The sequence below is a fragment of the Salvelinus namaycush genome, chromosome 5 (assembly GCF_016432855.1).
Source record: "Salvelinus namaycush isolate Seneca chromosome 5, SaNama_1.0, whole genome shotgun sequence".
In the NCBI taxonomy this organism is placed as follows: Eukaryota; Metazoa; Chordata; class Actinopteri; order Salmoniformes; family Salmonidae; genus Salvelinus; species Salvelinus namaycush.
This window is the reverse complement of record NC_052311.1, coordinates 63,879,034-63,891,586: the sequence shown is the minus strand read 5'-3', so window position 1 is coordinate 63,891,586 and position 12,553 is coordinate 63,879,034. Positions and strand designations below refer to the sequence as shown.

Genomic DNA, 12,553 nt, shown 5'->3' with positions numbered 1-12,553 from the left:
TAAGACTCGATTACTGCCAAAGGTGCTTCAACAAAGTACTGAGTAAAGGGTCTGAATACTTATGTAAATGTGATATGTCTAAAAACCTGTTTTTGCTTCGTCATTATGGGGTATTGTGTGTATATAGATGAGGGAAACTGTAATCAGTTTTAGAATAAGGCTGTAACATAACAAAATGTGGAAAAAGTAATGGGGTCTGAATACTGTCTGAAGGCAATGTATATGGATCTGTGCCATTTACTTTGAACTGGACTGTGTTTATAGCATGAGCGGTCATGAGTAGATGTGCTTGTTTTGAGATCAAAGCGAGAGCTACATGTAGCCACGTGTGCATATTTTGTTCATATCTTTTGCTAGTTAATGAGTTTTTAGCCCAGTTACATAATTTGTTGACAGCAATAGGGGAGTGATTGCTTCCTACAAGAGAACAAACGTGTACATTTCTAGGCATATTTGAAAAGCGAGTCAGGTAATGAGCTTTTTTTGTCTTGAAGGGGCAGTGTTGTGTTTTGGGACAGAGTTGAATAAGCTAAGTAGCCAATAGGCAGAGGGTAGCATAATTTGTCTGATTCTCTGTAATAGTGGTATGGGAATAATAATACATTTTATTTTGACAATTAGTCTTATTCTGACAATTAATCTTGATGGTTGTACAGTCGTCTCAAATAAAACTGTGAAGGACCTTGGCGTTACTCTGGACCCTGATCTCTCTTTTGACGAACATATCAAGACTGTTTCAAGGACAGCTTTTTTCCATCTACATAATATTGCAAAAATCAGAAATTTCCTGTCCAAAAATTATGCAGAAAAATGTATCCATGCTTTTGTTACTTCTGGGTTAGACTACTGCAATGCTCTACTTTCCGGCTACCCGGATAAAGCACTAAATAAACTTCAGTTAGTGCTAAATACAGCTGCTAGAATCCTGACTAGAACCACATTTTCTGTTAAGGCTAGGGGTGATGTTTTACTGCTAACCTACAAAGCATTAGATGGGCTTTCTCCTACCTATCTATCCGATTTGGTCCTTCCGTACATACCTACACGTACACTACGGTCACAAGACGCAGGCCTCCTAATTGTCCCTAGAATGTCTAAGCAAACAGCGGGAGGCAGGGCTTTCTCCTATAGAGCTCAGTTTTTATGGAATGGTCTGCCTACCCATGTGAGAGACGCAGGCTCTGTCTCAACCTTTAAGTCTTTATTGAAGACTCATCTCTTCAGTAGGTTATATGATTGAGGGTAGTCTGGCCCAGGAGTGTGAAGGTGAATGGAAAGGCACGGGAGCAACGAACCGCCCTTGCTGTCTCTGCCTGGCTGGTTCCCCTCTCTCCACTGGGATTCTCTGCCTCAAACACTATTACAGGGGCTGAGTCACTGGCTTACTTGTGCTCTTCCATGCCGTCCCTAGGAGGGGTGCGTCACTTGAGTGGGTTGAGTCGCTGATGTGGGTCTTCCTGTCTGGGTTGGCGCCCCCACTTGGGTTGTGCCGTGGCGGAGATCTTTGTGGGCTATGTCTCAGGATGGTAAGTTGGTGGTTGAAGATATCCCTCTAGTGGTGTGTGGGCTGTGCTTTGGCAAAGTGGGTGGGGTTATATCCTGCCTGTTTGGCCCTGTCCGGGGGATCATCGGATGTCTCCTGACAGTGTCTCCTGACCCCTCCTGTCTCAGCCTCCAGTATTTATGCTGCAGTAGTTTATGTGTCGGGGGGCTAGGGTCAGTCTGTTATATCTGGAGAATTTCTCCTGTCTTATCCGGTGTCCTGTGTGAATTTAAGTATGCTCTTTCTAATTCTCTCTTTCTCTCTTTCTCTCTTTCTCTCTCTCGGAGGACCTGAGCCCTAGGACCATGCCTCAGGACTACCTGGCATGATCCTTGCTGTCCCCAGTCCACCTGGCCGTGCTGCTGCTCCAGTTTCAACTGTTCTGCCTGCGGCTATGGAACCCTGACCTGTTCACAGGACGTGCTACCTGACCCAGACCTGCTACCTGACCCAGACCTGCTGTTTTCAACTCTCTAGAGATAGCAGGAGGGGTAGAGATACTCTCAATGATTGGCTATGAAAAGCCAACTGACATTTACTCCTGAGGTGCTGACTTGTTGCACCCTCGACAACTACTGTGATTTTTATTATTTGACCATGCTGGTCATTTATGAACATTTGAACATCTTGGCCATGTTCTGTTATAATCTCCACCCGGCACAACCAGGAGAGGACTGGCCACCCTTCATAGCCGGGTTCCTCTCCAGGTTTCTTCCGAGGTTTGGGCCTTTCTAGGGAGTTTTTCTTCTACACCTGCATTGCTTGCTGTTTGGGGTTTTAGGCTGGGTTTCTGTACAGCACTTTGATATATCAGCTGATGTAAGAAGGGCTATATAAATACATTTGATTTTATATTTTGTAAAGTGGTTCCTTGCATCAAACAATACAACAACATTTTCAGTCACCTCCTTGTCTGAAGGACAAGTGGATAAACAGGTTAATGTCAAGCCCTGCATGTTTCTTTTTCAAAAGTCTCATGGAATGTAGGCTGACATTGAACACCACTCAATGGCTGCTGCTGTGGGCTTAACAACAGATGTCGTGGAAAATTGCAAGATTATGTTAGAATGCTTGTATTGCATTATAATGGTTGTTTTATTCGACAGAATATAATATTCTGTTAACTATTGTGTGTGTGTGTTCTACTGAGGATGGGCCTCTATGAGATAACACTGACAGAGGAGATTTACGATGTCTTTGGGTGATAAAACCTAAAGAGCATCCCAGAGAACATGAGCTAATGTTTCTCTTCTATACCGTACCAGGGAGAGATGGTTCCTGTTTGGAGTAGGAGGGCCAGACACTGGTCTTTACAATGAAAACTGTTGACACAGCAGTAACTGTCTGCTGTGTTTTATAGATATCTTTCATACAAATCTTAACCTTTGTGAACTGTTCCTAAGATCTGTGGTTCGTCATGTAAGTTGAGAGGGGTGTATCTTGGCTATAAAAGATCTTTGTACTTTTCTGTTTGTACTTTTCAATGGTTCATTAGAGATAGCGCATCATTGAAAGTCAAAAATGCAATTGCAAAGCTCTTATTATTAAAGATGTAATTTAAGTATAACTCTGACTGGTGTGTGAAGTTTGTAACTCCCCTCATTTGGTAATGCAGAAATATGCCACCACACAGAACAGCTATTTCTATGTAAAAATGTTATGGGGTGCATTTTCTCCATTGTTTTTGATGGTAGCCCACTCTGGTAGGCCTACATTATGATAAAATAGCCACAGTAGCCTACTTGACCACTGTTTAAACTGTAACTTAAAGTGGGTACAGCCTCTGTGTTCACAGTAAACACAGTTGCACTGACTTTTCACAACTTTCAAGTTTGTGCACTGCAGACCTGAAATTTGCTTAGTGCCGAAAAAAATGTGAGGGAACATTGCTCATGACTTGTATGGAATTTGTGCCACAAATGCTAACATTTGCATGTGCAAACTGCCAGGGAAACTAAACCAAATCATGGATTGCTGTCATACCTTTTCCATAGACTGCTTACAGGATAAGTAAATCAACATGTCATTTTTTTATTTGGGTGAACTATCCCTTTAACAACACGTGATGCTCAACCCTGGTTCCAAAGGATAACCTACCCAGTGCAAGGTTTAGTCCCGGTCTACTGTACAATAGATGACTTTGGTAATATACTTCTAAAACAGTGACATAACTTTTGGAAAATCATAGAAGCAACTGGTATTGCCTATTTGTTAATAAATAGCTGCAGAAGTAGGGCTGGCACAATAAACATATAGCCAGCCGTATAACTGACAATTATAGACAAAAAATTCTACAGTTATGGATAATCATGAACTACAAACTATAATAGTTATAATCGTTTTAGCTAATACATTTTGTATATAGTAGATATATTTTCAGGTATAGGCTTATACTTTACCCAATAGCAGTCTTTCATTTTTACATGAAGAGGGTAAAGTTGGTATTAATTTTAGGAGCAGAGTGTACTTAGCTTATAAATTAACTAGAGACAATGTCCAAGATGGATGCCAGTGTTTTTCAACATAAACTACTCACTTTCGCATGGTCATTGCTAGATGGGATACAGTTTATCAAATTGATGTCAAAAGTTGATTATTTTTTCATTTTAGCTAACCCTAACCTTTTTCCCAAATCTAACCTAATTCTCCAAACCTGCTAAATTTATTATCCGAGCCTACGGTGTAAGTTCTCCTAACCTGCTACGAAAAGTCCTTTCTGACAAACTAACCATCTAGTCAAAACCTGTGTTTATTGCCCTCTTTTTAGATTCGGTTTAACAGAGCAGATAACACCTGCACACTAGCACAGCTCAGTGCGCACTTGGATCTGTGCTATCCAAAATCCTTGGGACGTCCCTACCCCATTGAAGTTGACATTTCTGAAATGTAACATGGTTAACATGGATAATTAACAATTAACAGCCAAAGCATTGCTTCCACTGTCTTGATGGCTTTCCTCCCTGTGGTGCCTAGTAGTCTTAATGCCCTGTAGAAGGATTGACCTGCAAACCTTCTGCATCCCACTTCGACAGACTCAGAACTTGCTCTTTGGTACTGCTCCACCAGGTCCTCGTACTTTGGCCTATTTTCTTTCATTTGTCTCCTCAATGCGGTCCTCCCAAGGGACAATGAGCTCCATTAAGATGACCTGCTTGGATGTTTCAGAAAGCAGCACGTCTGGCCTCAGTGTTGTTGCTGTGATGATGTCTGGGAACTTGAACTGCTTTCCCAGGTCGACTTTCAGTTCCCAGTCTTGAGCTGTTGTGAAAAGACCTGTGGAGGTTCTGGTAGCTGGTGTTGGCTTTTCCCCGGCTCTGATGAATGCAATGTCCTACTTAGCTTGTCGGAGGCGCTTGCAGTGGCTGATCCCACTGAAGATGGTTTCCACAAAGGCTTTAAACACCAGGTTGTGGCACCAGCGGTAGTGACCCTCGCCTAGGGCTTTTGAGCAGCAGTTGAGGATGGATGTACTCCTCTCTTTAGGCAGAGAGCATGATTGTGAATCGATCCTTGCCCCAGCAGAACAGGTTAGATGGGCTTGGTAGGATATTGTAGACTATACCCTGATGAAGACAGCTTGGCTGTTTATTAAATTATTGCATCTGAGCTCCTAGAGTCTGCGGCTCTCCTTTTCTTTTTCAGGACATCGTAGACATCGTAGAACTTGATGAGAAGGGGCTCGGACTTCCACAGCTCGGACCATGTGCTTTCCACTATTTTCTCCCATCTTGTTGCCTTATTGCCTTATTCCTACCATCCTGCTGGCTCCCTCCTCCTCGACTGTTGCTCACACTTCCTCCAGCACCAGCTTCGCCAGTCTTTCCCCTGTGCCTGGTCGTAGTGTGGTGTTGTAATGCTACCAAGGTCAGCTCTTCCCGGAGTCACCTTACCCACCAGCACGCCATAGCCGTGACTCAGCCTGCTCTACTGCATCCTGAGCCCTCCACTTCCTTCCTGTCCTCACCTCTATACCTGCCTAGGAGACTTTCGAGTTGCTTGACTTCCTGTATTGCAGCACCTCCCTTGTACGAGTCACCATTAATTCCTCATTCAGGCTGCTGATGGGTAGCTTCAGTTTGTTCTTCTGACTGTACAGGGCAATGCTGCTCAGGCTTCAAGATAATCCCAGCCATTTGCAGAGGTAGCTACTGAACCTTCTCTCAAAGCACTTAACTGTAGAAATCGGGAACTTGTAAACCAGGAGGGGTCAGAGGATCCGTGGGAGGACACCATGTTGGTATATTCAGGCCTTGAACTTACCAGGTAAACCTGACTTGTCCACTGTAGCCAACCACACTTCCAGCTCCTGGTTGGATGTCTTGATCGATGCTGTATCCCTCAGGCTGCTGTCAAACTTGAAGTTCAAGTGGCAAGCTTCCCCAACCCCTGCAGAATCCATCTACTCCCTGGGATGGATGTTGTCACAGTCAGGTCGTCCATGAAGACTCTGATCGGAGGTTGTCGCATGCCAGACTTGGTCAGCAGGCCTCAACATTTCACCTCCGCTGACATGGCAAGGGCGAACAGGACCACTGAAATGGGGCAGCCTGTGATGATTCCATTCCCAGGCCTGTGCCATTCCAATATTGTGGACGCAAAAGTGACTCTCAAACTGAAACTGTTGTAGTAGTTCAGCATGAGATCCCTGATCTTGCCTGGGATGTAGGGTATGAAGCCGTTGGCATTTGTGAGGTCTAGCCACAGTACAACAAGGTATCTTCTGTTCTCCCGGGCTTCCCTGATTATCTGCTTGACCACGCCTGTGTGCTCCAGTCATCCTGGCACCTCAAGGATCCCTTCTTTCTGGACTGATGTAGGAGTTCTTCAGGAGGTAGTCTGTCAGACGGCTGGCCCCAATGCTGAAGAATATATTTCCTTCAACACTGAGCAGCGAGATGGTTCTGAAATGGTTGATGTTCTTCGAGTTCTCCTCCTTCAGAATCCATACTCCTTCTGCACATCTCCACTGTTGAGAGACTTTGCCCCTCCTCCAGATCACCTTCAGGATGCTTCCTGTACATCCTGTACATCACCTTCAGGACAACCTCCTGTACATCCTTCCAGCAGGGCTCCTTCTTGTTTAACTCTGTGGTTGGTACTGGTAGATCCATCAAGGCCTTGCCGTGCTCCAGATCTTGCTCTCTGATTGCGTTGCTGTACGTGCTGTGTAGATGGTTGTTGATCTCATCTTTGGAGCAGGTAAGGTGACCACTGTGCTTCTGACCTAGCAGCTGTTCAGTAAATCCAAAGAGATTTGCTAAAGGCAGCCCGCTTCCTTGCCCTCTTTTTCCTGTGCCTTCTATGCCACTCAGCTCTCTGCAAGGCCCTGAGGATGTTCCGTAGCGCTGACAAGGCTGGTCTTTCTTCTTCACTTGCCTCCTTGAACTGTTCTTAACTCCTGCCTTATCTGGTGGATCTTTGCCGCTCTATGCCCAGTTGGTTAACCAAGCTGTCTCTGACCTGAAGGAGTATTCTCCTTTTGACAGCTCTCAGCTCTCACTAATTGACGTTGGCCTACTGTTCACTATACATCACTTTAATCCTGTACATATCTACGTCAATTAACTCGTACCCCTGCACATCGACTCGGTACTGGTAAAAAAAGTTATCATTACTCATTACTTTTATTATTCACATGTGAAACTGCAATTCACATGTGAGTTGAACACATTTTATGTGAAAAGGTGGTATTAACATGTGATCTTAAAATGTAATACATGTGAACATATGGTTTCACGTGAAAATTTCAGCTCAACATGTGAAAGCAGCTATTTCAAATGTGAAAATGCAAAAATGACATTTTTTTTGTAAGAGCGATTCTTAGAAGGAGCTTCACAACAGCTCACTGATACGGATGATTCTGCAAGGTTACCATGAGTTGTGTTTGCAGCTCCTTGAAATCAATAAGAATGTCGCCACTATGGAACCAGTTGTGAACTTTGGTCTCCATCCAAATAAATATTTGTGGTGGATAAACAGAACTAGATTGAGCAAATTCAGACTTCTTCCCTTCGATGTTCATGAATACAACTACATGTATAATATGTTCCTGATACATTTTATTTATCAGTCAAACTGGGGAAATATCATTCAGCATGCCAACTGAAGGGTTTTCATATAGAATATAGTAATCTGTTCATTCAACATAGCTAAAACTAAATACCGCAAACGTTATCTCCATTTGAGAATCTTGAGTTTCATTGATTGGAGAGCCCGGCTCTATAGCAAGTGGGGCTCCTATGCTCACAGCCAGAGGAATAGATCCTTTGTCTGGATAGGACAAAAAATGTGACACCTCACACCCTATGCAAATGAGGTGTAAGATTTCAAACCCTACATCTCAGCTCCTTGCGGAGAGCGCCATCTGAATTGGGAGACTCAGCTGTTTTGCTGAGTTTAAAGCAATTGACGTTGCACTGTTCACAGAACGTTCTGTACACAAACATTTCGGTCACTCAGAACCAGTCCAGAACTGCTACTAGTCCCCTAAATAAGGGACTTTACTTCAGAGGTTAACAACGTACCCTACTAACAACCAACTTCCGCACCTCTGCAGTGTGAGAGTAGTGGGACTGATAGAAGTTTTGGATTATAGCCAATGACAGTTCAGGGAATTTTGATTGACGTTTTGCTGGGCGAACACTTTTTTGGTTTCTCATACACTTAAAATGTTTTGATTATTGCTTGAATAGTCGCAAAGATTATATTTGTTTGTGAACTTTAAAAAACATATATTTTGGATGTAGCAGTTGTTAGCTAGAATGCGAAAATCCAATAATAATCCTAAATCATAAGTAATGTGAAATTGGGCGGCAGGTAGTTGAGCATTGGGCCAGTAACCGAAAGGTTGCTGGTTTCTAATCCCCGAGCCGACTAAGTGACAAATCTGTCAATGTGCCCTTGAGCAAGGTACTTAACACTAATTGCTCCAGGGTCGCAGTTAATAATTGCAGGCTGTGACCCCACTCTCCGAGGTTGTCTCAGGGGGAGAGGGATATGCAAAAAACAAATGTCCAATTCACAAATGTGTATAATACTGTGTATAGTACATGTGTGAAATAGGACAAATGTAAGCACCCTCCTAATTATTATTATTATTATAAATCTACTCATAAGCAACATGTAAATGGAGGCTTTTTTAGCTGACCGTCTATGAGAACTTCCAATATGGCACGCATCACCCACCTGCGGAAATGTTTGCAAACACAGAAAAGGGTCTTTTGATTGATATGAAACATCTTCCTTGATAACAAATATTTTTTTAAATACTACCAATGCCACAACATAATTGACCTTACTGCACAAATGAAGCTTAATGTTGTTTTCATAGATAGAGTAGGAACAGACAGTATTTCTAACCTCCCTTCCTCTTTTTTACACACGTGTGTGTGTGTTGACAATGACCTTTCAGTATTATCAACGATACAGACATTTTTGTTCCCTAAAACACTGATGTCACAATAGCTGTAACACTCATACCAGCATACATAAAACTCATTATTAGGTATGCTGATGCAACCATCATCCTATGGATACTACTAGATCTACATTTAATTGGATACACCAGACTTTTTAATTATCATCTCACCCTTTTGAAAGTCTCAGCTTTTGAAGATAGGTCATGACCTTCCTCTGATCCTGCCTCCAAAGTTGGGTGGTTACTGGATAGACCCCCCGCTACAGAAGTTTGCTGAGACCAGTCCGACATCCTCTCATTACGGACTAGACCCAGAGACCTATGACATCATGGAGAGAGACAGCGAGGCCACATACTACCAGGAGTTCTTCCGCTCACGAGTTAGTAGAGTACCGCCCATAGGACTACTCTTATTCTGTTCCATTTGATGGTAGAGATGGACTATGATCCAAGATGATGAAATACATACATAGTAGCTGTGTGACTTTCTCTCCTATGTCAGTATCATCACTCGTTCACAGCAGTGGACCCCTCCTTGGGACCCCTCCTTCTCTCTGTCTGTTTGGAGGAAGAAGAGAAGAGGCTGAGAGTAATACTGAGGTTGTATCAGAAAGAATGGAAATGATTCAATTAATGTAATGAAACACCCTGGTGAATTCCATGAGCAACGGTTATTACGTCTGTCTTTCCTTTCCAGAATGAGGGAATGCTCTATGCATGGGGTTTTCTCTGTGTCTCTGTTCCCAAACATCCCGTCTGCTGTGGAGCTGGCCAAGGTACCATTACTAGTCTCTCCAACAGACGTGTGTATTCTAGATGAACCTTTATTGTACTTTTACTGAAAACATTTACCATCATTGAAAAAACCCAAACTGACCATGTCCTTTTCAGATGCTATGCGACAGTGTGACTGTGCCCAGATTTGATGTGGTCAGTTACCTCAAGGTACTTCTTTTTCACTGTACACATTCCCAAATGCTTTAGGCCTTCATGTTACACAGAATGTACTCTTCAAATGACCTCTAAACCCTGAGACCATTTTGACAAAAATGTGTGCCCTCTCCTTCCCCTTTATCTCTCTGTCTCTCCCTCCCTCTCTCCCTCTCTTTGCTTCTTTCTTTCTTTCTCTCTTCCCCTCTCTGTCTTTCAGGCACCAGATCTTATAACAGCATTTGATGAACACAGAGTGTCTCCGAATTTCAAGTTTGGTGTCTTGTATCAGAGAGAGGGACAGGTAAATAACTGGAATGCAGGCAGAAGCTTGGAAGCATTAAATAGTAGCACTAGTCTACTGTACATTACCTCTCATATTTTCTCTCTATCTTTTACAGTTGACAGAGGAGGACATACTCTGTAACAATGAGGAAAGTGAAGAGTTTCAAGAATTCCTCTCTATTTTGGGAGCTACAGTCGCACTTCAAGGGTTCACTGGGTAATGTACAGTAACCGACATTTTGACATAGCCTTATGGAGTAATTACAGAAATATGACATTGTAACAGGAAGAGATGAATAAGAAGATACCAGCAGCTTACTGTCACTCCCTCTCCCCGACTGCCTCTTCCCTCTTTCTCTCCCCCATTCTCTCTCTCCCTCCCTCTCTTCCAGGTTTCGAGGAGGTTTGGACGTGTGTCACGGCCAGACAGGAAGTGATGCGGTCTTCACTTCCTTCCACAGCAGAGAGATCATGTTCCATGTGTCCACCAAACTGCCCTTCACAGAGGGCGATACTCAACAGGTTAGCCTGAATAACAACACCAAATCATCCTCACCCACAGTCAATCACTTCAACCCAGCTCCAGTGGCTCCCTCTTACCCTCTGCTCATTACTCCTTACAGCTACAGAGGAAGAGACACATAGGCAATGACATCGTTGCTGTTGTTTACCAGGAAGGCCACACCCCTTTTCTGTCTGATGTCATCAGCTCACACTTCCTGCACTGTTTCCTAGTGGTCAGGAGGGTGAGGAAGGGAGTGGGGGATGAGGGGGAGGAGGCAGGAGGAGGAGGAGGGGTGTTCCAGGTAAGAAGATAAAACAAAATGAGAGACACATTGATCTCTTATCACTGTAGGTATTTTTATTGGAATGGAAAGCCTTTTTCAAACCTGGAAGTGGTCTGTTGCAGGTGTCAGTCACAGCCAGAGAGGATGTACCTCCCTTTGGTCCCTCCCTCCCTGATCCTCCCATATTCACAGAGGTGAGTAGAATTCACATCTGAACTTGGTGACATGGTAAAAGACCATGATGCATACTTAGTGTGTCTCTGTTGGCCTATCTTCCAGAGCTCCCTGTTGAGAGAGTTCCTTCTGACCAAGCTTATCAATGCAGAGATCTCCTGTTATAAGGCTGAGAGGTTCAGTAGACTGGAGGTAACCACAGAAGAACAACACCAACACCATTATAAATGTATACAGTAATGCTTGAGGCATTACATGCACATATCCAAAGACTTTCTAGATGCAAATCTGGTATCTTTTTATGTGGAACAGAAACCAAAGAAACAAGTCTTTCCTCTTCTCTAATTCCTCTCTTCTGCTCCCCATCTCTTACTTAACTCCTCTATGATGCCTCCTTCTCTCCTCCGTCTCTGCCTCCTTCTCTCCTCCGTCTCTGCCTCCTTCTCCCCTCCGTCTCTGCCTCCTTCTCTCCTCCGTCTCTGCCTCCTTCTCTCCTCCGTCTCTGCCTCCTTCTCTCCTCCGTCTCTGCCTCCCTCTCTCCTCTCATTCTATCTTTTCAAGCTGCGCACTCGTTCGTCCCTCCTGGAGGGTCTGCAGGCGGAACTGTCCACCCGCTCCCAGTGCATGATGGGAGATTCGCCTGTGTCTGCCCTCTCGACTTCTGAGGGGATGAGGGGTGTAACTGAGGGGAGTGGAGGGTTCATCGAAAACTTTAAGGTGAAGTCAGAAATCCTTGACTTTTCACTCCAGTATGGGGAAAGGGTGGGTTTTGGATTTGGCATCCATATTTCCTGTCTTTGTTGCAGAGAGCCATTAGGGTACGCAGTAATTCTTTTGACACTCTTGGGGGACCTAGAAAGATGGGAGGGGTGCCGCTCCCACAGAAGCCCAAGGTAACTCATACTGAAGATGGAAGCACTTTCTCTTTTTTCAGTGAATATCTTATTGATATGTTTGTGGGAAATACTGACCACCACTGTTGGTTTTTGTCTCCCTCTCTAGGCTGCTACAGAGAGAGATGGAGAGAGGTAAGACACTACAGAGAACGGACAAATCATGCAGATGGATGGACAGAGAGACAGATGTTGTTTTTTGTCTTTCAGTGAGTTGGCCTACAAGCCCCCTGAACCCAGCTTTCCGCCCACAGACAACCTGGGCTCCACAGAGGTCAAAGACCACTCCAGTCCCCAGGAGAATACGTAGACAGACAGAATTATGTGTATATTTTAGTAATAACCGAGTGGATACTTTGTATGTACAGTGCATTCGGAAAGTATTCAGACCCCTTGACTTTTTCCACGTTTTGTTACGTTACAGCCTTATTCTAAAATGGATTATTCTAAAATGGATGAAATAGTTTTTTCCCCTCATCAATCTACACACAATACCCCATAGTGACAAAGCAAAAACAGGTTT

At 43.8% G+C, this 12,553-nt stretch overlaps 1 protein-coding gene and 1 pseudogene across 1 annotated transcript; one reads left to right on the top strand and one right to left on the bottom strand.

The window, feature by feature from the left end:
• Positions 1-6,031: 6,031 nt before the first annotated feature.
• Positions 6,032-9,251, bottom strand: LOC120047254 (annotated as a pseudogene).
• A 38-nt stretch (positions 9,252-9,289) lies between these two features.
• On the top strand, positions 9,290-12,340 carry LOC120047252 (rap1 GTPase-activating protein 2-like). The gene is made up of 11 exons (XM_038992782.1): positions 9,290-9,340; positions 10,111-10,194; positions 10,292-10,392; positions 10,568-10,697; positions 10,799-10,954; positions 11,086-11,157; positions 11,243-11,329; positions 11,699-11,854; positions 11,944-12,030; positions 12,140-12,165; positions 12,241-12,340. Exons 1-11 carry the CDS (start codon positions 9,290-9,292, stop codon positions 12,338-12,340), a joined length of 1,050 nt encoding a protein of 349 aa, XP_038848710.1.
• Positions 12,341-12,553: the final 213 nt, after the last annotated feature.

Bases quoted from the DNA above. Each gene is read 5' to 3' on its own strand.
- LOC120047252 (XM_038992782.1), top strand. From the start codon at position 9,290: ATGGAGAGAGACAGCGAGGCCACATACTACCAGGAGTTCTTCCGCTCA. The intron at 10,955-11,085 runs GCAGGAGGAGGA...GGTCTGTTGCAG, and splicing joins TGGGGGATGAGGGGGAGGAG to GTGTCAGTCACAGCCAGAGA. The intron at 11,855-11,943 runs GTGAAGTCAGAA...TCTTTGTTGCAG, and splicing joins GGTTCATCGAAAACTTTAAG to AGAGCCATTAGGGTACGCAG.